The sequence below is a fragment of the Urocampus carinirostris genome, chromosome 4, assembly GCF_059441175.1.
Source record: "Urocampus carinirostris isolate Australia breed hairy pipefish chromosome 4, RoL_Ucar_1.0, whole genome shotgun sequence".
In the NCBI taxonomy this organism is placed as follows: Eukaryota; Metazoa; Chordata; class Actinopteri; order Syngnathiformes; family Syngnathidae; genus Urocampus; species Urocampus carinirostris.
The window spans coordinates 40,846,416-40,871,876 of record NC_142352.1 but is presented as its reverse complement, the minus strand read 5'-3'; the positions used below and the strand labels follow the sequence as shown (position 1 = coordinate 40,871,876).

Genomic DNA, 25,461 nt, shown 5'->3' with positions numbered 1-25,461 from the left:
TGTCATTGCTGTCTTGAACTTCTTGAACAATTGTACTTATTACCTATTTTTATTGTTTATTTTGCCCATGTTTTGTGTATTTTACCCAATGAAACATCTATTGCAGCCTGGTCATCTGGGAACGGGGGATTACATCTTGTGTGGCCCCTTCTCAAGGTTTCTCTTATTCCTCATGCTGAGGTTTTTGAGTTTTTCCATAGCCGCATGCAGGTTCCAGATCAAAGGGTGTCGTAAATCTGGTCTGTGCAGTCCGAGACTTTTAGTGATTAAGGGCTAAACAAATAAATATGACTTGAATTGAACAGCACTTTAAGAGTTACTAAATTGTTGAGGAAAAACTTGGTGGCCATTAGAAATTGTGTAAATATAGAATTCTTTCAAGATGGAGACTAAAAACCGCCCACATTAAATGCCTTTCCCTTGCTGAAGGCTGTGTACCATCCATAATGTATGCTTGTCTCAGAATAGGTTTCACGGCTGCGACTGCAGGCTGCCTCAACATCCAACTGAAAGCTCGCAAACAAGACGTTACCAGAACAAGTTGTACCTAATACAAAAAGACATGATTTTTTTTTTACATTTTTTTTGATGGACTCCATTTATTCTCAAGTTATTTTTATCATCATTGAACTTTTAGAGCCAGTTGCCTACATTGAAAGAAAAAAAGATGAATAATTTCACATGACATACTTGTCAGTTATTTGACTACAAGAAAAGTTCAAAATATCGAGTGCAGTAATCCCTTTTTTTCCGCGAGGGTTGAGTTTTAAAAAGGCCCCTCGATAGTCAAAACCCGCAAAGTACAAATAGTTATTCATTTATGAGATATCGGTAACTTATAACATTTGCACGACTGTAACATAATAACCACCATTCATCTACAATTAATTACACAAAACACAGAATTGCAGTTGAATTAAGGTTTTTTTTTCATTATACATCAACACAACAAAATTTGAGGGTTTCTCTTTTCTTGGAAAGAAAGCATTGTAGAGAGGGGCCAGCTAGCTGCACGTTATCATCATGAATCCTCACATTGAGCCAGGGGTCCGTGATGAATAAAATACAAGAGTCACAAATGTAGCAGCCAGGTAATCCATTTCACGGGTAATGGATCTGTTGGTGAGAAACAGGCTCGGCAGGGGAGGCTTGTGTGGATTGTTATGTAGCCTAACCACAGTAGGGCCATACCTCGGCACTGCTTTTGCTTTCTCTCCCGAACTGCTTCGGACATGATAACAATCCATGGAGCACCTGGTGGTGATAAGCATTTGCGCTCTTCTGGGTTTCTCAGAGTCCGATTCAATTGATTGATTTATTTTCAATATAACGAGCCACTTAAATACTAGCTGTCACCGTGCTTTGCAGTTTGTTTTTGGTTAATGGACCAATTGACTTGTGCACCCACCCATCTGTTTGACTGACAGCATACACCAGCCTATCACAGTCGCACATACAGTCACGCCCACCCAGCACACACACACAAAGCCCTCTGCGCTTTGCCTCTGCAGTAGCATTTGGTTTGTGTTGTCTACTGTAGAACACAATAAACAATGAAAATCGAAAGCGCTAGAAGTAAATATGGCGACGGATTACTGTAAACATGTAGCCGAATACTCAAACACAAACACACACAATATACCGGACCATAAACCGCAATTTTTGTCACATAATTTAAACTCTGTGGCTTATGCAGAGATGCGGCTAATGTATCGATTTTTTTGGAGACCACTGGTGCAGAGAAAGACGCAAGACACAACCGCCAATAAACAACATGGAAGCAGAAGTTTAACATATGGTAACACACTTGGTTACAAGAATAAAATTAGCATAAACTGACTCTCATTATGGAAAACGTGCAAAGAAAAGCATATGAAGCAGCTTTAAATTTAAAAGCTGGCCAATAAAGAAGGAAACAGAGCTTCTGCACATAAACATAGCATTGATGAATCAATGGTGAGACGCTGGAAAGGGCAGCAGGACAAACTGGAGCAATATAAAAGGTCAAAAAAAGATTTCAGTGGTTAAAATAGTAGGTGCCCGAACTGGAAACCATTCTTGGAAGCTGGGTGAATGCACAGAGAGCAAATGGCCGAGGTATTTAAATTGTTCACATAGGAACATGCACCTTATAGTCAGTTACAAAAATTAGTTTGCTTTAAAAAATTCATTGGGTGCGGCTTTTGGTCAGGAAATTACAGTACTTTTTCATATTTGAACCTCTTTAGTCCAGAAAGCTAAAACTTACAGCCATGAATTGAGTGCTGGATCCAACAAACTCTCTGAAACACAGCAGGAAGTTTTCTTCAGTAGGCAAAAGTTGAGCCAGCTGAAAAGAGAAAGTAAAATATATTTTTTGCTGCATCCCTGAGAGGTTCTGTTCATAAGCCAAGCATGTCTGAATGAAATCTGTCATGTTTGATGGCGGCCTTCACCTCTGTCATCTCAATCCTCCCATCAGAATTCTTGTCGAAACTGGCCATAAACTCCCTCATCTTTTCCTTGAATGCAGCGTGTGAAGGATCCTGCAAAGGCAATCGGGTTAATACAAGGGCCCAAAATGGCCAAAACAGTGAATTCATCAAAGAGGTATTATTTTGCAACATCATCCATTATCTACCCCCGAGTTAATGTTCAGTCACATATCTAATAATTAAAAATAGAAATCACTTATTCATTTTGATGTGCTGGTTAAAAGGGCTGAACCACAAAACAAATCACAGTAAGAGTTAATTAAGAATAATTCAAAAAATGTATTCAAGGCTACTTTAAACCCTTAAAGTTTTTTAAAAAACAATGCATACTAATATAAACATCGTATAGGACAAACTAAATATGACCATTAATTATTGTAAAAAGTGTGTGGACCATCTTTTGCTATTCTGGCTTTCTACGCACAGTTATAGTCCACAAAATGAACGTACCATATTGTTTTTTTTTTTTCTAAAGGGACAGTGTGCATTTTTTCGCACCTCCTAGTATTAGAAATACAAATACAAATAATGAGCAAAAACACATGAAATATCATGAATTGTCGTAGGTCAAGAACTTAGCATTTAATATACATAGCATGAGCTTAAAGGGAACTGACATGAACGTCCGCCATCTTGCTGCAATGGGTACACATAAACCATAAAAGGCTGGGCAAAAAAAAGAAAAGAAACCTTTATTGGTGTATTTTGGTCACTTTCAGTCTACGTAGTTTATTTTCTTGCTTGAGGTGTTAGCCCAACTTTTGGGTTGCACGACGACACCATACAGCGACATCGGCATTGGTACTTACAATGATTAAAGGATAACAGTATCGGCCCCCTAGTTCTAGAGGCCAGTTAAAGATCAGGAATTTAGGGTCATATGAATAGTAAACTGCAATTCAATAAATGAAATATTAAAGAAAATATTTTGTTCAGGTTTTAAGGGATTCTTTTTTTAATCAGTATTTTTTTCACAGTAAGGTAGATTTTATGTACTAATCTTAACCGTATTTGGTATCTTATCGATGACCTCTCAAATTATGGACATTGGTCTGAAATATTGTGACATAAACATCCTTAGTTAAGATCCTTTCTTATTATTTTGCTGAAATAGCAGACTTAAAATACACAAAAATTAGGATGACTAATTGTAAATAAACCACATGAGCACTTCCATTGAAAGGTTGTTCAGTAGTCTGGTATCCTTCCATCTATTTTTCAATCCATTTTTGAGGGATTGCTATAAATAACTCGGATAAAAAGGTGATGACATTTAAACAATAAAAAAATGTTTTTACACTTGGTAGAAATGTGAATTTCTGACCAAAAACACTCCCCAAAAGCCTTCCCTCTAGAAGACAAAGAACGCTACGTTATTTACTCCAAAAGTGAAGTATCCTTAAAGTAATATATTAAATCTCTAAAAAAGAACTAAATAATCAAAACAGTTTTTGAAAGAAAACAAAGATTGTTTGATTGAAAAGAAGACATTTGATTCTGTGGGATGAGAGTTCAATTCTTGTATTCACCTCGACGCACGATTAAGTGACTTTTTTGTAGCGTTTGTAAATGTACCTTTAAGGAAAACTATTTCCAATAAAAGCCAAATAGATTACCGTAATTTATAACTCGATAAATTTCCAAGAGGAAAAACTTAAAACGATCCAATTTTATGTACGTTTAAACCGTTTTTTGTTCCGTCCTTACTAGCTATTGTCTGCCAAACTGTGGCTTGTTGTTACACAAATTGTATTCCAGTGTTTAACACTAGTTCTGTTTATTGTATTCATGTTTATTTATTAAAGGTTGTTGAAATATTAAAATATGTCACTGCACATATTTAGTCATGATAATATAATTTCCTTGTAATAGGCTCAACAGTGTGGAAGAGATAGTAGAGGTAAGTAATGTTAAGTTTTTGCCCCTTTTTACCAAATATATTTCGATTTCTTCAGGCAAAGGTTGAGCAGCTTGAGCAACATGTCCCCCATGGGTGACAGGCTATCATGAATAGGACAGTGCTCCATTCAAAAGTCGGACCTATTAAATGTTTAACTTTGAAAAAATATATACTTCTTTGTATAAGAATGATGGTAAACCACTTCAGTCTTTACTCAAGGGAATTTTTACAGCCATTGTCCTGTAAATCATCTGGGCTCAGAATATTCTGTAGTATAACCTTAAAAAGAACTGCTCTTTTCTAGCTCTTATTTTGACCGACCTCTCGTCTCATAACCCGGATATAAAAACCCAAAACGCGGGGGAAGAAAAGCCGTTCCTCCACAAGGTGTTTTTTGTTTGTTTGTTTTGGTGAAATGATTAATGTGAATTCTAATTTATTTTCACATTGGTGCTTGTTGACCAACTAAAGGAAAAAAGGAATCCCATTCAAAAAAGTCCTGCAGGTTTGATTACTTTTTTCTCTGACTTATCCTCATCTTAATTGGTCACTCACATCCAGGCTCTAATTTCCACCCCACACTTGGTGTCATTTGTCCTGATTACTCTCCAATCTCACCTCTCTCTCTCTTCACTATTTAAACTGTCTCTTCCTTCAGCTAGGTGCTAGTTGGTTTTCTCTCTTGTCACGTTCCAAGCCGTCTTTTCTTCCAGTATACTGAACCCTTGTCTACTTCTTGCCTCCTTTTCAGACCAAGAGTACCACCTGCTGAACGTCTGCATTGTCTCCCTTCCAGTAGTGTGTTTACCAGATCATCGCCCTCTTACCTGCCCCTTGGATCATGACTGCTGCCTCTGGTGATCTTGATACTGTTGCCCCGATTTCTGACTCCCCATGTACCGAACCCTGTCCGAATTAAATATCCATTGCTGTACTAATACCTTTTTTTTCTCAGCACTTTGCTTCTATGCCAACCTGAGAGGGCCCTTAACAGAGTCTCAAATACATGGTTCATAAATGAAAATAAACAAAACGGATGGAAAGGAGAAAGGAAAAAAATGCTTCAAGGCCGGGACACGTTTTCGTAGAAAGCTTGATGCTGAGTCCCTTTTTTGGGGAGCTGCACCCAAAGTACTCACCACGCCTGCTCCTCGTCTCGCCAACTCCAACTCTCTAATGAAGTTTTCCAGTTCCTTCCCTTCGATATAGCCGTTGCCTGCACAACACATTGGGAACAATTGAGGTTTCATGACACCTTTCCATGGCTTATACTTCTAATTTCTTCTAAATTAGCATAATGGCCTGGTGTTGCCGGGCTTTCTAATTGCGCGAGGTTGTTTGGGCCATGGTTTATTAAAAAAGCACCATGGAGCCACTAGGAAGTAATTTTTAGAGGCTGCATACAGCTAAAGGGCCGCTTGAACAAAAAAGCAGATGTTTATGGGTTTTGTTGGTATTTATTGGGGATGCCTGTACACAAAACCCAGATAAAGACACTTGCAGAGGCGTAAAATACATCTGTGTAAATTTTCACAAAAATCTCCTCAATTGTACATCACATATGATCACACACAAATAGGGACTTTTTAAAATAATTTAGATTAGATTTAGAGAAGATGGATGGATATTCTAGTTTACTAACAGAAGTATTTTACCAGACACACTTAATGTGCTAATGACCCTTTCATTATTAGTTTTTGTTCTAATAATACAGTATAGTTGGACGCAAAACTAATTGTTTCTTGTTTGCTCCCGAAAGGTCCTCCTGCTGGTACATTATAGTCGAAGCAAACATTTCTTTTTTAGACCTCAGGCTTTCTGTGTAGAGGCATCCATTTCAAGCAAACGCCCACAAACTAATTAAGGATATGGCTGTCTATGAGAGCGGACAACATACGGTATGTTAAAAAATGCATATTTTATGTTGATTTGTCAAAGGAAACATCAATATTCATGTCCCGTTATAAATAATAGCACTAAATCGTAAGCATTTCACAAAGTTGATCAGCTATTTCAACAAAAAGTAAAGTCAAGATTGACAAAACATCATTGGTATAACCGACAATAGATAATATAATTGAAAAATATTTTTCTGTGCAGGGCAGAACGGCAGCGCAGTGGTTAGCGCGTGTGCGGCACAGTTCTGAGGTCATGAGATCGAACCTTCTTGTGTGGAGTTTGCATGTCCTCCAGTTTCCTCCCACATTCCAAAAACATGCATGTCAGGTTAATTGGCCAATCCAAATTGTCCCTAGGTGTGAATGAGCGAGTGAGTTGTCTGTCTCTGTGTGCCCTGCGACTGGCTGGAAACGAGTTCAGGGTGTCCCCTGCCCACTGCCCGAAGATAGCTGAGATGGGCTCCAGCACCCCCGCGACCCTACTTAGGGTAAGCAGATAATGGATTAATGGATGGATTTTTCTGTGACTTTCTTCTGTGACTTTATTCTTAACCACACTTTACATTACACTTCTTCTATTTGTGGACATTGGATATTTTTATGTATTTATTATTTTTTCAGCATCCTTGCCGTTGTGTTATTGTTGCCATCATTTCAATATAACACAGGAATAAGTACAATTGGCACATAAATTATAAAATATGCAGTAGTCCTGAGTTATCAATTTTAGTGTCATTTTCCACATTTTTTGAATCAACTCATTTCAAAAATTAAATGAGTAGGTTTGCATTTCTATTTGTTTGGTGAGCGGACAGAGAGTGTAATCCATTCACCTTATTTTATTCAAAAAAAAAAAAAAAAAAATGTTCATGTACTGTATGTACTTGCATAGAGGCGTACATCAGATATGAGCGACCCCCCAAATCTGCTTTTAAAATAGCCACATACTAAAAGTAGTTTGTACCCAAAATATAAATAAAACGTGTACTGGTACCTACATAACAATAATTACTTAAATGTGTAAATAATAAAGATCAATGAAAATTAACAGAAAAAAACAAAATGTTTAAACCATTTACTGTTTCTCCAAGCATTGCTTCAATTGCAGAGACTCGTACAATATTTTCATATTTCGCAAAAATTTTCTTCTTTGACTTCATCGCTGTTGTTACTGTTTCACATGTTTTGTTACCCTCAACACTTGCTTTTTTGGGACGCATTAATATGGACAGAAAAAATAAATAAAACAAATAAAATCACAATAAAATAAGATGTGGTCCCTCCTAAACACGGCGCTGATTGACTAAACAAGAAGAAGAGATCCTGCAGGGCAATATCGTCATCAATTGTGCAATTGGACCTCCATTTTTTCTTCTTCTTAGCAGTATTTTGGCAGGCCAAAGGCCCACGACCCACCCAAAGCAGGTCCGCAACCCAGTTGAGAAACACTACACTACACAATACAGCGATATTCAGTGGTTGAATATTACACAGTGATTTTTAAGGATCCATTTTTTTGCATTATACATAAAAGCAGTAGCGTGCTGTGATTTTACCCTTGGGCCTTAACTCCAGTTCTGTGTCGTCTGCAAACGCCACAACTTTACCCAAACATTTTCCACCAAAAATGAAATGATAAGACCTGCAATGTCACCGCCTCCCTTCTCACTGATGCTATTTTCAAATGTGACGAAAGCACCCCTCTATGACACCTGTGTCCGTGATGTAACGTAACGCCAGTACGAGCTGCGCTCTGTTACTCCTGTCTTTCGTCTCCTCCACCATAACATAGACCAACAGTCTTTTATTAATAACTTCCCTTCTGATCTCTTCCCCATCACTTAAGCAGTAGCAGTGATCACATTGTTTTGTATTTTTCCCGTGCATCATTAAAAACTTTATAAGTGGACATGGGATATTGTAAATCGGTGTCTCAGAGCAATGAAGGAAAGAAGCTCCACAAAGTTCCCTTTATTTGATGTACCACTCATAGTTCTTGGGCTGAAATTGGCGAACAAAACATTTTCCCAGTTGCGATTTCTTAACGATTGCCGGCTTTTTCGAAAAGTCCATCTTTAAAATGGTTCTGCGACCAAATCCATTCCTTTTCCTTCTTCATCCATTGCGGGTTAACTAAAATGCTATTAAATCAACACATTACACTGTATAGTGGTACCTCGTCTTACGAATGTCTTTGTGGTTACAAAGTACCTGAACTTAAAAATATTGCCTCGGGTTACAAAGGCGTTTAAGGATACGAAGTCAATAATACAGTATAGTATGCCCTGCTATTAGCTGCTCCAAGAGTTTAACCAACGTAATCAAGCTGGCTATCGCTTAAAATTTGCTTGGCAACTTAGTGGCATGTGTACTCCCAGCATGCTCTTTATGTCAACATCACAGTTCAGAGTTTAGAGACGACAAGGAGGAAGGGTTCCGGTAAGATAGCGGGGAAGAGGACACACCGACCATCCAATAAGCTCAAATTTCAGAGATTTTATAAAAAATTCCATGAAATCTCGGAATTTGTGATAGAAATCATAAGGATAAGGCGTTGACAAGTCAGGCTTTAGCTACGTCTGCCTCCCACATTTCCAACTGACTGGCAAAAGCCGGCAAAAGCACACGTCATTGGATCGTTTTTTTTTAAGAAGCACAAGGCAAAAAGGTAAATGAATATCATGATTATTTTCTCTATAAGTCTTTTATTTTAACATTATGTTCCTCTTGTTTTATGATTATTGTGCTGTAATCTAATTTTTCACATGAATTTGTTTCTTGTTTTGTTGCTCTTTTATAATTTATTAGAAAATATCATACTGTAATTTTGGGCTTGGAGCGGATTACTGCATTTACATTCAAAATGCGTCTCTACTTATGAAGTTTTTAGGTTATGAAGCTACTCTCAAAATAAATCAATCTAAGTAGAGGTACTACTGTATTTGGTTTACCGCCACCTATCTTTGTGAAAGGGGGTGACGTTTCTCTCTGCCTAAATGCAGGCTCATTTGAACCAATACAAAATTTGATCCGCGAAACCTACAGCAATATCACTGATATGCTATGCTATGCTGCATAATGCCTGCACATAAATCATTGAAGGAGTCTGGGCAGAGTCCTGAGCCTAGCAACAATTAATCCTGAAATGTGATTGGTTAAATGCTTCGATAGGAAAGCACGCTTCTGGGAAGCAATGCAAGCAGGGGACAAGTAATGTAAGGAAGCTGACAGACAATTTGGAAGTACTGTATTTATCGTTTAGGCACAGCACCCAAAAATGCATCAACTATTAATTAACAAGTATTGATGGACAAAATATAATTAACATCACATGATTTTGATTTTTTTGAGTCCCACAAAGAAGGCCTCGCAGACCCTCACAGCCCAGAACTGCCTAAATACAGTAATCTCTTGTTTTTCACGGGCATTGCATTGTATTTTATAGGATGAAACTGAATGTGAAGTCTGCCACAGTCACTTCTAAAATGCATAAGCAATCCAATAAGTCATGGAAAAGTGGCATTTTCAGCGGCAAAATTTGTTGTAGCGTAAGAAATGAATCCCAGCTCTTGGGAGCAGTTGGAGTGTGTAATGAGTGTTTTCTTGGCTAAGAGAGGGAAAGTGGCCAGTCCGACAGATGCTTATTGGAGCATTCTGTCCCGCTTTCTACTTTATTATGAGAATGAATCACATGACTGAGGATCATACATCATTCACTGCTGTGGTTTGCCCGCGAGAAACCAAAGAGAAAAATGAGCAGGGGGTTGATTATAAAGCAGCGGCAATAACATGAAGACGTGACCACGCCTACCACGTGCCAGCCTCTTCATCTTTTAATCTGATCTCAATCTTTCACAACGGTTGGCCTCTTCACCTCCCTGTTTACGTTAAAGCTCTCCTGCCTCAGCTGCACACATTTTTGTCGCCCGAGTCACCATCTGTGCTTTTAACGAATCACTGCTGGAACATTGCAGACACACAAATATTAAGAATAAGTCATTCCAGTGGTGGGCACATTTTTGTATTGAGATTTTGTTCAAATCATCTTTCCAATTTCAAACGAAAAGAAGTATTTTACTTTTCAAGTATGGTCAATCTTTAAATTGAATCCACTTTAATTAAGGGATGTCAAACTCAGTTAGGGTCTGGGGCCAGGTTGATGCTTTCTAATCTCAGGTGTTGTGCCAAAACGTCCTACCATGTCAAGATGTTCTACTTTGTGATCTGACAGCAATTTTGTTTTCTTTATAATCAAGTAAAACTAGCAGTCATAGCACACAGAACTTATTCTGGTGATATAAAACAAGGGTTGGAATGCATACACACACTGTATGATTACCGTAGTCAACAAAAACAATGCTAAAAAGCTACCACAAAAAAAACACACCAGGCTTAATAGATACATCAGCAGACAGTATTTTGAAGCACTGAAAGAGTCACATACTGAATGAAAAAAAAATCTTAAGTTCTCATCACTATCAAAGGCACTTATAATAGGTAGGATGGAAACCATTGGTCATCTCGATGCGAAGGAAGTAATACCGGAGCAGTAAAAGAACATTAACTCCAAATTTTTAGCTTTGTTTTTCAGTAATGTGCTTTATCATTCATCTTTCATTGGTAACCTACCAGACACATTATATATATGTTAGTGTCTTAAGGCCCGGTCACACAGCCTTTCACGGGCGTATCGCGGCTGAATCACAGCCAGAAATTTCTGCCGTGAAGCAGACGCTGTTGGACGCTTTGAGATCGCGATACAGACGCGATACAGCCGTGCTTTACACGCGGTAAGAAATTCACACGCAGTTGGCCGCACAAAAAAGTTTTGCGCTGCTCAAAGATTTAGACCACGGGTAACCGCGGGCGGCACAGCGCTGCAGCCGCGGTTACCCGCGATAAGGACGCGTAACGGTCGCCGGAAGGACGCGGAACAGTCGCCGGCCAATTTTGCACATTTTCCACTGCGGGCAACCACGGGCAAAAAAAAAATCGCAAAATTTTACCCGCGATACAGACGCCAATGGTTGTGTGACCGGGCCTTTACCGTTGCTATTTCTTATTACGAAAATGAGTTGCTTTTATTGTGATAAACCAGGAATTCAAAACAGAAATGTTACGAATAGCACATGTATTAAAAACTGTTGTGTGCTCTAACACAAACTTTATTACGAACTCTCAAATTACCTAAGGATAAAATGAGAGACGACCGTTCAGAAGACAAAATGTCATTTCGCCCAAATAAATAATTATAACATCTTCAAAAGTGAAAATGCCCCGTACTTTAGTTTTCCATTACATTCCCCCCCAAAATTATAGATAAAGAAAATTTAGTAACATTTGCACAAGGGGGCACATTTCACGCCTGAAGTAGATTATCTGGCACAACAACGATACGAACTGGTAAGCATCCAGACTTTTATAAGCTTTTAGATCAGCACTGGAATATGGGGATACTCCATTTATAATATATTGGTACAGATCATGAAGACTGAAGTCAGGCAGACTGGATGCTTTGTTTGGATTTGTGAATACTTCAGTCGGAGAACGTATGACTTAGCTAGCATTGCTAATGCTATCCTATGTTTCTCTAACTAGCGCTTTTTGTCCTTTTTTGACAAGGTGAGCCACCTCATATGACAGCTGCACGATATTCGTTTGACTAGTCATTGCCAATGGTGCTGAATAGTATAGCTGTTTTTTTGGCTACTGTTTACTGGCCTCATCCACTGTTTACCACCGGCTACTAACGTCCGTCATGGTGTCGTCAAGTGGTTTTATAAAAACATGTATACCTGCTAACGCGACCACTTTATGCGTTGGACTACCGCTTTATGCCCCTTAAAAAGGTCTACCACTTTTAAAAACAATCTGCGGATTCTTCAAATTCAAACAACAAAAATAATCTTTACTCAAGACTAGTGTTTTAGTCTTTGTGTGTCGGACGATCACATTAAATTTCTGTCTTGGTAAAAGCCACGTCCGGTTTAAAACAAGCAAATGTTGTTTTTTTTCATGTTGAATATTTTTGGGACGGATTATGTTTGATGCGTAAAAATAGAGTGTGCAATAAAATCTAGTGCTTTTTTATGTCAACAGGTCAGCATTTATTCACAAACAATGAGGGCAGGGGATCTCATGTTTGGCATTGAATGCGTTAACTGCTTTATTTTAATAGTTGAGTGAATGTAGTTTTACACCTAAACCAACTCACCAAGCTATGTTGGTCACAATGGATGATCATGGGTCACTATTGAATCATCTCACTACCCGTAACATTTAGTCATTTCTTCATTGCATTCGCCTTCACATGCAAAAATGGTCAAACATGTTATCATAATATATTAACATGTGCATTAATTTCAAATCATTTTATTACTTATTTTCTGAATCAGTTTTGAATTGGTATTTTGCTACCAGGTATATCTCTTTCTTCTCTAAAAGTTAGAAGGTAACTATCAGAAAAAACAGTGACCAACTGGTTCTCAATAATGCATCTGATGTACATTCAACTGGCAAGTATATACAGTAAGCTAGAGCTGACCCTGACCTTGAAATCTTTGATAATAAGAGGACAAAAGATTGGATGCGGTCAACAACCAGGAAAAAGATGTGAAGCTGCGTCACAGAGGATTTGTAAGGCGAGGGAGAAGAGACAGAGGATATAGGATATATATAAGTTCTTGGTCAGATTGGAGCAAGACCTGTAGACCATGTTCCCAACCTTGGCCTTACAGTGACGAAGGCTGGTAGAAAAGTTCAACCAAATGTTGGAAGATCAACCGTGTTTTCTATCATACAGCCGTTTCGCCAACAGAACAGTTATGTATTATTGTCAGGACCTGGTGATCTACTTTTCCCCAGAGGGTGCCAAACGGGTTTGCACACACCTGAGTCCAATCACGACACACCTGTCTGTAATTCTATCAAACATTTATATTGATTGTTGGTACAGCTCTCTGACTGTCAGGTCATTGCCATTTCCATGACACTTTCATTAGCCATCTGTAACCATGTCATGTTTGGGTTTTGTTACTGTTTTTTTGTTTGGGCATTTTGTTAGTCGTTTCGTGCCACTTGTTTGTTTAGCACTTAGCTCCTGGTTTTGTTAATGAAATCTGTCCTCGTTTTGAGCACCAGTTTCTGCTTCCCCCTCATGGGTCCATCACCTTCGAAACGTGACATATCTAACAGTTACTATGATATTGTATCGTTTTTTTTACAATGTTGGACATACAATATGCTTTAGGTATGTATGTATGTATGCATGAATGCATGCATGCATGTATGTATGTATGTTTTATACAATGATATTTTATATTGTACGATTTTATTTATTTCTCCACATAGGACTGCAAAGAAATGTCATACGGGTGGTAGAGGGCCCATTTTCTCTTGTGAACAGGCGGAATCGCAACAGCACTCCAAGTTTAGTTGTGTCAAATGTCTTATGTACACATTCATAATTGTGCTTCTGTTTTTATTTTTATATTGTGTGCGGTCTCTCGGTTTCCATATTGTATGACATGGTCTGTCGATACGTTGTGAAAACTGTAAGTGAAAACTGAGTCTTGTCCAGTCTATTGCAATCATTCTCCCACACTCAAAGGTGAAATTTTACAATTGTCATCCGAATGTATGTAAACCATCTTTAGCATTAGGGCATTCCACCAGAGTAACTGTTACATTGAGAATCTGACTAATGAATTTGACTGTTCTGTCTGTACGCAATGACACAAGGACTTGTCATTCTGACAGCACTGATATGTTCATTGGCACAGAAATGAAAAAAAAAATGCTTTTGCAGGTAATCCATTGGTGTTTTGCTATTTGTTCAATGTGTCTGTTGAAATAAAAAACTGTGAATTTCAAGTCTGATCCGAGAAAACTAATTGCATCTGCATGGAAAGTTTGGACGGTGGTCTTACCAGATCAAGGGTGCCAACTAAGGACAGCTTAAGTGCCCACAGACCTGTTCAGAAATTAGCTCACCAGTGCTGGGTCCTTATGATTTTCTAGTAAAATTAGTTTTTAGCGATTGACTGAGTAAATTAACCCTACTTTCAATATTTAACCTGGTCATAACAGAGTAACAACATATATGGTAATATGATAAGTTATTTTAGAAATGCATATCAAACTGGGTACCCTTGCGCTAGTTAGTAACAAAAAATAGCTCTCATCTTAAAAAAGGTAGTCGACCTTGGTTCTAGAATGTTTCTGCCAAGTGGACAACATCACATTATTCTATCAGACATGAAGAAAATGCAGTGACGTGTGGTGAGATTCGTGTCTGGTAAAGCAGTCAGATTTACAAATGAATGAACGTACATCTCATTTTTGATTTAATTGGCAGAGGAAGAAACTTTTTTAACTGTAGCATAGCATGTTATTTATTGTCTTAACTCATAGAAGAAGTCTATGCAATGCTCCTTTTGAAAAAAGCATCAATAGATAGGTCATCCTCCATTATAAAAAAAGTCCATGCAACGAGATGAAAAAATACTGAATGGCTTGCTGTTAGCTTGATAATACTATCACCAATTCTGTTTTTTGTGATAGAGGTGTGTGCCAAATCAGAATATTTGATCTCACTATTTCCCTGTCATAAATACTGATTCGGGGCACCTGCGGCTGCCCCGGTGGTGCAAACAGCCTTGGTCACTGATCGGCTCCTTGCCACTTTTTAAACCCCCTGACTCCCTGTTACCGGCGTCCGATCGTTGCGAACCTTCAGCTCCCGCCTTCCAAACCTGACTCCTTGTTTTTTGACTCCCGTACGTTTCCCAGCTTTGACATGTTTCCGTTTGATCAAGTCTCTGCTCCTGGGCCCCGACAACCCGACCTGCTTTTCCCTCTTCGACACCACTATCGCTCGCCAGAGAAGTGCCACCTCCGCGTCCTGAGCGACCTGCTCCCCACAATCAACGATCACTGGATCGTGGGTGCCAGCTTACGTCTCTTTTCAAATAAAACTAAGAAACTAACGCAATTGGGTTCCCGTCTCCGTTCCTGGTTCCTGAGACTCCCTGTACCATGAGGAAAGAGAATAGCGTGACTCATTTGCAGCCATTTAGCACAGTTATACGTTACATAGTGCCCAAATAGAATGAACGAATCAGCTGATAGTTAACTATTCATTATGAAAAAAAAAGTCCATGTAACCAGAAAAAAAAATGACTGGACGGCTTGACTCGCTGTTAGCTTGCTAATACTATCACTAGTTCTATTATTTGGGCTGACGTGTCCACCGAATCAGAATCCTCGGTCTCATTATCGCCCTCTGCCATGAGGCAAGGGAACTGCGTGCCTTACTCTGTATCTGAAGACGCTCAGCACAGTAATATGTTACATACTAACTGTATAAATGATATTCATCGTATAATGTGAAAATTCAGCCAATTTGACCCAAATACTGTGAAGTTAAATGAGAAAGAACTTTAACAATGAGCGAATATACTCATTAATGTATTTAATGTTATATTTCGTGCCTTATCTTTCTCCTGTCATTTTATGAAGAAATGCAGAAGCTGTTAGATGTACTGCATAAGCTTTGCATGGGAATTGACTGGCAAATCAAAACAAGGGTTAAATGGAGGGGGTGGGGTGGGGGAAATCACAGTACCTTGGAAGTTTTTATACCTTGTGACCCCTGAGGGCCTAATTAGCACACAAATTTGCAACTGGATCAGCTGGAGTGAGACTGGAAGATCAGCTGTGTTACCTCGCAGTAGGCGAATAGATATGGGAGGTGCGCTCAAGTGAAGGACAATGCCTTTTTTCCACTGATTAAAATGTTTTTTTTTGTATGGTTTAGAAAACATGCAGGCCCTTAATCCTTGGCTAGGATTCAGTTTGGATTTGCGCTCTATTTTTCCCACTCACAAACACAGAGAAAAGGAATGTGATTTTGCATGATTCACTTAATGTGGAAACCAAAAATGAGTGCTACAAAGCACAAGGAATATTTGAAACAAAGGAGAGTCAAAGAGACCAAATTGCATAATTTTCTTAAAAAAAGGTTGGCAAGCCTCTTGCAAGGTTTTTTTCAACCGACCGCAATGGCAGCTCTCTCTAAGTGAGTCTCATATTTTGTAAAATAAAGACAAATATCTAAAATTATGAGTAATTTCAAAGTTGCATGTTTAGATGACAGTTAATATACTATCTATATTTTTTATTTTGATCCAAATCATACTTTCGTAATCTTTATCTTTTTTTCATAACAATACAGCTCTGAAAATTATACACTGTCTCTTCAGAACCTGAAATCTGTGTATTAATTGTTATCACAACATCAATTGCAGCCTGGTCATCCTGGAGGTCCCTTCTCAAGGTTTCTTCACTTTCCTCATGTTGAGGTTTTTGAGTTTTTCATTGCCCTCATGTAGGTTTTAGATCAGGGGATGGTGTAATAATAGTCTGTAGTTTGCAACAATCTGTGGTCTGTCTAGCCCTTTGAGACTCCTTGTGATAAAGGGTGTCTTGACTTGACTTAACCCCTGGATACGGCATCTCCATTTCATACTATTCCTACTATATGCTGTAATGTTGAAAAACATGTTTTTGCAGCTACTTGTTACTGCATTTTCTCCGCTAAATGAAATCAACAACAAATTATTTTGTGTGTCCAAAAGTGTACAAAATTCATACCTTGCGATTTACCTTTCTAAGATGCCTGTCCACTATTAGTCAACATCATATGATGCTGGTCTGCTATTGGTTTACATCATAGCATCATGCAGATGCTGATATGCTATTGGCTGAACTCCCTCTCACAATTCCTTTCTCTTTCTTCATTCAGTTCAGAGTCTCCTGTGCTTCATTCATTTTGATCCTGGGGCTTGCAGTCATGGTAATGCAGAGTTCAGAAACATGCGGCTCTGGAGCTTTATGCGGCCTTTTGGCGCTCCTTAGTGGCTTTGTGGTGCTTTTTTCAAAAATGGTTGAAATTGGAAAATTATATGTTTTTTTTTTTAAAGGGTAAAAAACATGACACAAACGTTCTTTAATTGTTCCAACGAATATAGATACAGTATATGTATATATATATATATATATATATATATATATATATATATATATATATATATATATATATATATATATATATATATATATATATATATATATATATATATATATATATATATATATATATATTGCCAAACCCTTTGATATGATATTAATGGAAACAAAGTTATAAATTGTGGCGATCCCTTCGTGTGGGAAAAAAAGAAGCGAAAATATAATTTCTTACTCAAAACCTCTGCTCATGATACAAACTGAACTTTTAAGTGTCCAACTGTCCACGAAGTGTACTAAAATAAAAAGTGGTAGTGTGCGAGTGAGAAACTGCCAGAGTGGAGCGTAAAATGGATGCGGGGAACATAGGGCTTAGCATCTCTCGTCCAATGCAGTCTCTTCTCAAGTACGGAGAATGAGTTACAATACAATTTGGCGTACAGCACACTTGAGTGCAGACTCAAGCCCCCTTGGTTGCGACGAGAGCCGCACATGCAAAAATGTGTCGGCAGTCCAGTTTCATGGCGTCCTTGCATGGCCGTGATGGTGAAAACCCTTCAAATTGAGATAACAACCCAAAATCTCAAAATTGAGTTTTTAAATTTTTCCTTCAAACGAAGAAATAGCTTCAGATGCAATTATACCAGTGGTGGGCAGTCAGGGCCTGCAATGCCTTGTCTGCTGACCTAAAAATATATCTGAATCATGTGATGTTAATTAAATTTTGTTTATTCATACTTTGTAAATAATTCCAAATTCTCTGTAGGCTATTTTTAATTGCCTCTCCCTGGTTGTGCTGCCTCCAGATGTGTGCTTTCATATTAAAGCATTCAACCCAGGGGTCAGCAACCTGTGGCTCAGGTGCGCTTTTAGTGCTGCCAAATGGCTCTCGGGCGCTTTCACAAAAATGGTAACACATTGAAAAAAATGGGGGAGGGCAATTTATTTTTATTTTAATTTGGTTTCTGGGGGAGGATAAACATGACAAAAACACTTTTAATATTTTCCAATACTGTAAAAGTGTGGAGAATAAATATTAAATTTCAACTACTTCAGCCCACCTCTCCTCTGCTTGCTTTTTTTTCTCTACCGTGGTTCCTGTGTTAAAGTTAAGTTGAGCTGAGTACCAAGTTCCGCCCCTTTTAAAGGCCGTGTATCCTGACACCAGTGTTTGATAAAGATGTGGTTGGTGAAAATTTCGAGTTGGTGAAAATTAGGTTTGGTCCAAGTTTCTCTTTCGCTGATTTTTTTACTATTATGCACCATCATTGTTGTTATTTGTCTTTGTTTATACAGTCTTGTTTAATTTATATTTGTTCCAAAAGAGAGGCTTTACGTGTCACAAGTCCAGATGGTGTGGGGCCCTTTGTTTGACCCCCTCCCCTACTCGCACAGCCCCTGGTGATGGCTACCCGAGCAGATTGGTGGCACCGGGACCCGAAAAAGCGGGCGCACGAGTCGTGGTTAGCCCGAATCACCTGTCCTATACCCAAGTCCTCAGAAATAAAAAAGGAAATTTCACTTCCAAGAACAACACAAAACTTATTTAGACTGGAGCTGAAGACCTAGGTTTGAAATACATGGCCAGCCACTAAGCTGAAAAAGTGTGAGGGACGACTATTAAGCCTAGCATTCTTTGAACAGTCTTTATTAAATTCACCCTCCGTGAAAGGTTTGCAGTGCTTGGCGATGGAAGAAGACTCACTACTCCAATTTCCACATGTCCTGGAAGCGGCGGCCCTCACAGTCAACTTTCGCTTTTTCATTTACAGTCGCCATGTCAGAAATAGGGTGGACTAAAAGTCTCACAGAAAGCCACGGGCAAGTTGGCCAAAGGGCTACTACCAACATCTGGTGAAATTTCTTTTTTGGGTAAAAATGTATTCCATGCTGCGGTCAACATTACCGTTGGGCCATATATTAATATTTTATGACAGAGGTCACTGACCAGTTAAACTTCGATCACGGGCCGTAACTGGAGCCTGTGCCAGACTTTAGACATGCTTGTTATACACTACTATACCACACGCATGTTTTGATCATTTATAGAAAACAAACAGCTCTCCTAATTAATCTGTCAAGCCGAGGCGCGAGTTTAAAACCCGCTCGTTGATTTATGGGTAATCGAGTTTGCATTGATCTTCAGCAGGCCCAACTCAGGCAGTCAAAGGTGTTTGATTTGTGGCTCTTCCCACCAAATGAAGAAGCTTTCACCAATTGTATCTGACACCCAATGAGCAAGTGTATTCATGTAAAGTGAAGCGGCTGCATGTTGTTCCCACAATGCCTTAATCCATTTGTATGTTTTGTCATTTCAAGGTGCTTTCCAAACGCAGAAGCATAAAGGGACATTATTTAGTGTCTCAACTTCATTCATTCAAAAAAAAAAACAATATTGATTTTAATAATAAGCAAAAATCCATAAACTATGACATAACAATAATCACGCAGAACCAACACAATCGTCTGTTATTTTGCTACCTCGAGTACCCCAAAATTGTTGTGAAAGACTGGGCAAAATATAAGAATAAAAAGGGGCAGTTTGGTTATTTTAAGTCTCTTTCCTCATTGTGCTTTGTAGCACTGGGATTCGGTTGCACGACACAATACAACAACATCTAGTAGTCAAATATTACACAGTGTCCCTTTAAGGACTATACCAAGAGTGTAAGTTTAGTCTTGGCATTGTTGGGGGCATAGCACAATTCTCTAAGTCAGGGGTCCTGAACCTATATAAATATCGCCCTTTAATGAGTACTTATTGTTCAGAAATAAGATTCTGATCATGCAAATTGCTTTTATAGGGTTCAATATGGATGTAATTATAAAAAAATATGTTTTTTGAATGAAAATGAAATTAAATGATCTGCATTTCTATAGCGCTTTTCAAGTCAATGACTTCCCAAAGCGCTTTACAATGTGCTTCACATTTCCCAATAGCGGCCGTGCAGCCATGTAAGGCGCTAACCTGCTTATTGGGGGTCTTAGGGGTTCAGTGTCTTACCCAAGGACACTTCGGCATGTAACACGGACAAGCCGGGATTCGAACTGGGTTTCCTTGATCCCAAGACGAGCGCTCTACCTCCTGAGCTACTGTCTGCAAGACAAAGCAAACTAAATGTTTTAAACAAATATTTTGATATCGAACTTGGGCAGCACGGCGGTGCAGTGGTTAGGGCGTGTGCGGCACAGTTCATGTCTTGGGAACCTCCTGCGTGGGTTCAAATCCAGCTCCAGGCTTCCTGTGCAGAGTTGGTATGTTCTCCCCGTGCTTGCGTGGGTTTTCTCCGGGCACTCCGGTTTCCTCCCACATTACAAAAACATGCATTTTAGGTGAATTGGCCTGTCCAAATTGTCCCTAGGTGTAAATGAGTGAGTGAGTTGTCTGTCTCTGTGTGCCCTGCGATTGGCTGGCAACCAGTTCAGGGTGTCCCTTGCCCACTGCCCGATGATTGCTGGGATGGGCTCCAGCAGCCCCGCGACCCCACTGAGGATAAGCGGTGTAGCTAATGAGATGAGATGAGATGAGATATTGAACTTGCTCCCTTACTACTTAATTTGGTTGTTTTGTAAATGGCTCAAATAAACAAAAAACAACATTGTACTTTTAATCAAACAACAGCACCGTATGATACCTGGTATTGGTATCAATGTCGATACATGCCAAAACCAGTATTAGCTGCTTTCTAGTGGTTACATAAAAATCAGGAACCTGAAAATAATGAAATGGTAAATTACCATTACAAAAATCCAATATCATTAAAATGTTTTGGGGGATTTAAATAAATGTATCTAAATGTTTTATAAAAAGAAAGGGAAGGTTATGGACTAATGATATCTGTATGTGGTATAAGTGTCGATGAGATTTGGTTATCCGTTTCGGTCTCAAAAAAAAGTGATATCAAATATCCCATTTTTCATTAATATATAGTAATTCCTTGTTTTCCGCAGGGGGTTCCGTTCCAAATATGTCCAGCGATAGTCAAAACCCGCAAAGTAAAAACCTTTATTTTTGTATATTTGTATTCTATTTTATCTTGTTTTATTTTTCTTATTTTTTTTTTACTCATGTATTTATTTATCCATCTATTTATTCATGTATTTGTTTGTTTGTTTATTACTCAATATCAAACCAAATATACAGACTCAAGTATTTGTTTAACAAATAAAAGTACTATACTTCATAACCTTCTTTTTTAAACAAATTCTGTACTGTCAAATTTTAATAATAATCTAAGTATTGAGGACACGATCTACTTTACATGATACTTTGCCACCATCATGTTGACGTTAGGACAACTGCATTTACCTTCCAGTGCTGTCCTACAGAAACCATTTATGTTTTCCATTATCAAACATTTTTTAAAAAGTGCCAGGGAGCCACTAGGGAGCGCCAAAGCAATTTTAGCGGGTCGAAAAGTCCAACTTTGTTGGCAATAGAAAGCATCTTCCTCTGGGTAGCTAATTAGACTGTAGTACACAATGCATGATGAAAATCTGTGATGTTGCGAAACTGCGATAAGTTAACCGTGATAAAGCCAAGGATTATTGTACACAAAAACACACTCCCTGTTTAGATGCCGGCCTCTCTGAATAATGTAGAGGTGGACATTTTTTAAGCTCTTTGAAAATGTACATTCACTCCTCACTCATTCCAAATAAAAAGAACAAATTAAATAAATACAATTGGAAGACGGACTTCTTAAATCTTAAAATATTTTCAAGCAAGTTAGTCCTAACACAAGCCACAACTGAGCATTGATTTTATTGTCAGTCGACCTTTGAGGTTTTTTTTTTTTATTTGTCCAACACTGTTTTCTCTCTTGCAAAAAAAAGAAAAACAAGAGAAAGAAAAGTATATTTTTGTCTTACTAACATTTGAAGAATTTATTTACAAAACGGTTCCTAACTTCCTATTAATTCATTGTCAATCATTGTGTGATTTTAAATTAGTATAAGTGACCTATTGAAAGGAAATCTCTTTGGACTAATTCTGGCTTCAGACTGTAAGCTCTTTCGGCTTTATGTGCACATACAATAAACATTGACTTTGTAAAAATCATTGCCCGCCCATCAGGTCTTGAACAACGTACTTGATCTAAAGGCAGATTGGGAGAGGTAAAGTATATCAACAAATTTGCAAAAGACTCATCAGATGGATGAAGTATGTAAGGAGATTAGGGAAGATTTAGAAGGTCCTGTCCTGCAGTCTCTCCAGCATTACCCATCTTTATAGAACATCCATACATGCAAGCCACTGAATGCAAAGCTGGATCTTTATCATTCGACTTGCTTCAACAATACGGGTCATGGTGAATTGGAGGGGGAGGATGTTGCAGAAAAGGGGTGGATAAAAGAAAAAAGACTGATTTTCCATCCTTAGTCTGACCTGGTGGTTCATTAAAATATAGTTTTTCACCGATTATCCAATATAATTATAATAAAAACATGCCGTTTCATTAGTGGTTGGTTTATTATTGAAGATGTTGACTTTTTTATTATTAAAAACACATTTTTGTTTAGAGAATGACTCAAAATTAGCATTGCATTGTTTTACCTCTGCATGATAATCTCATTTCCCTTCTTTAATTTATGTCCTTTCAATCTTTCATGAATGTACACTACAGTAGCCCCCCCCCCCCCTCTCTATCTCTCTCATTTTCTCTCTGTCTCTCCCTCTCTCCTTCTCTCTCTTTCTATCTCTATCTCTCTATCTCCCTCCCTCTCTCTCTCCCCCCCCCCATTCCTTTCTTCACGTACTCTGTTTCTTAGTTAATAAATATTCCACAAGCTATTCCCCACCCCTTGCTCCTATAGACATATTTTTCAACCAGAACATAAAATACAATAATATTTAAATACTTCAAAACAGTGTTGGGAAAGCTAAATAAAACAAAGTATTTGATTAAAACGTCTTTAAAAATCAAGCTTTTAAAATAATAAAACATATACAGAAGGTTCACTGAAGTTGCATTCAAAATAAACTGATTCGTTTAGAATAGATAGAATAGAACTCTATTTTTGTCAATTATATCAACCATGTGAAAAATATACGCAACACAGTTGGACACAGCACTCCAGGGTAAACATTTAATTAAGATTTTCAAGAAAAAAAGGATGAGACTGTCAGAATAAATACACTAAAATATTTACGATATAGTACATAGAGACTGAAGTTGTAATAATTTACACTAAATGCAAACCAGTATCTAAGGATATGTGCAAAAGTGCATCAAAATGAAAGACTAAGTCACGCAATCTATCCGCATGAAATTTGATGGACTTTTAAGGTCAGAGAGAAAAGATAAGAAATCACTCACCGTCAGCATCAAAATGTTTCCAGATGTCGATGAACTGAGCCGCGGTGAGTTCGGCCAGGTGCAGGTGAGGTTGGTGAGTCTGCGCTGCCATTTCGTCTTTTTTTCAACTTCTTTCCTTGGATGCACTTGTGCGCCGGTTGAAAGATCAACTTTTGCCTACGTAGATCCTGGCTTTTGCTTTGCTACTCCTCGCTCGCTGCTTTTAAACCCGCCCGCCGTGTGCACGATTCTTCTTTGCGCCACTAGGATGCGCCCCGACCGTGAAGGCAGCTACAGGAACCAGGGAGCATTTCAGTTGTAGGTGGGGCTTTCGGAGGACATGAAGCGTGTGGGGGGAGACGGGATTCTCATGGGTATTGCTCATGAGTTACCATGCAATGATGCATAAGATGCTGCTGCTGTTTAAGGATGGGCGATACTGGAAGTGTTGGTTTCAACCGATCCAAGCAGTGGTGGGTCGTCAAGGCCTAAAAGGCCTGCTCTGCTGGCATAAAAAAGATCTTAATTGTTGTATTTTGTCCACCAGTACTTATTTAATCATTTTAAGTTGTCTGTCAGGTCTGGTTGTGCTGCTTCCAGATGTGTGCTTTCAATTTTTAGAATTTAACCAAACACATTTCAGGCATTACATGTTGCCAGGCTCAGAAATCTATACAGAGGCCTATACAAACAGTTTAGAAAGCCCTGCAGCGTAACATCAGTGTCCGATGTAGCTGTTTAGCCAATCAAATTCCAAGTTGGAGAGTCAGTTACCAGTTTCACAAACTAAATTCCAAGTTGGAGGGTCAGATACCAGTTTTACAAAGTATGATTTACTGTCGAAGCCGTTTTCAAGGCGGACTTTTTGAGAAAAGCTTAACATCGTCAAGAAAGGTAAAACAACTGTGAAACTTGCAAAACTTTCGCAATTGATTTTGTCCACCACTTTCAGCCCACAAACTATAAGCGGTGCCCCAGGCTTACAGCAATATTGCACTGAGAGTGCTTGTTATTTGTTACAGGTTGACATGGTATATGGAGCAACACCGGATTTGTAAATTTGACTTGAATTTCTTGACATTTACAAGCGACTGTTTTCTCCAAAATGTTTTGGGAAACTTTTGTGGAGCTACAGCTATGCGAGCAGGTGCAACAGAAAACATTCTATTCTGGGACATGATGAAAACGCTGGATCCCAAAACAAAGGAGCTATGTGGAGCTTTTTTGTCATAATTTAGAAAAACTCAGATTTATATTATCACGTGTCCAAGATTACATTTTGGTGAGTAAAGTGTGCCTACATTCCTAAATATTCCTAAATAATAATGCAATGTTATGCGTTTTTTTAAAATGCATTTTTAAGTGTTGCAGCTGTGGCTGGAGAGAATGTTTTAGAGCTATAAAAAAGTCATGGAGGGTTGGATTCAGACTAGGGATGAGAATTCTGTCTTGCTTTAAAGAACTGGCTTTTATTATGGCTCGGCTCACTAATAAGGGCTGGCTCATTCGTATCTCAAATGGCTCTTAAATCCTTGTATTATAGATGAATTTGTAACATTTACAAATGTACCAACAAAGATAAAATACAAATAACTTTACATTTTTATACTCAACAGTATTATAGATAAAAACACAGAAGCCCCCCACAAATAACATACATACTGACCAATCACAATAGAAAAAAGGGAACAGGCTCTTGATTGATGGAGCTTCTGTCGTTCACTTCCAAGAGCCTGCTCATAGAGCCGGTTTGTTCGCGAACGACACATCACTAATTCAGACAGGAGCTGAAGGCCTAGGTGTGAAATGCACAGATCACAACAGGATCTCAGGGTAGTATTGATCGATACTGATCAGATAACAAT

The 25,461-nt window shown here is 38.5% G+C and overlaps 1 protein-coding gene across 1 annotated transcript in view; it reads right to left on the bottom strand.

Annotated features, from left to right (window-relative positions):
• LOC148367577 (calretinin-like) overlaps window positions 1–23,879 on the bottom strand; it is a 36,507-nt gene extending 12,628 nt beyond the window's left edge. The window contains exons 1-4 of the mRNA XM_088334581.1: window positions 23,618–23,879; window positions 5,514–5,590; window positions 2,436–2,525; window positions 2,249–2,329 (exon numbers count right to left, since the gene is read on the bottom strand). Of these exons, the coding sequence (XP_088190707.1) occupies window positions 2,249–2,329; window positions 2,436–2,525; window positions 5,514–5,590; window positions 23,618–23,708 (339 nt within the window). The 5' untranslated portion in view covers window positions 23,709–23,879. The remainder of the gene's footprint in view (window positions 1–2,248; window positions 2,330–2,435; window positions 2,526–5,513; window positions 5,591–23,617) is intronic.
• Window positions 23,880–25,461: the final 1,582 nt, after the last annotated feature.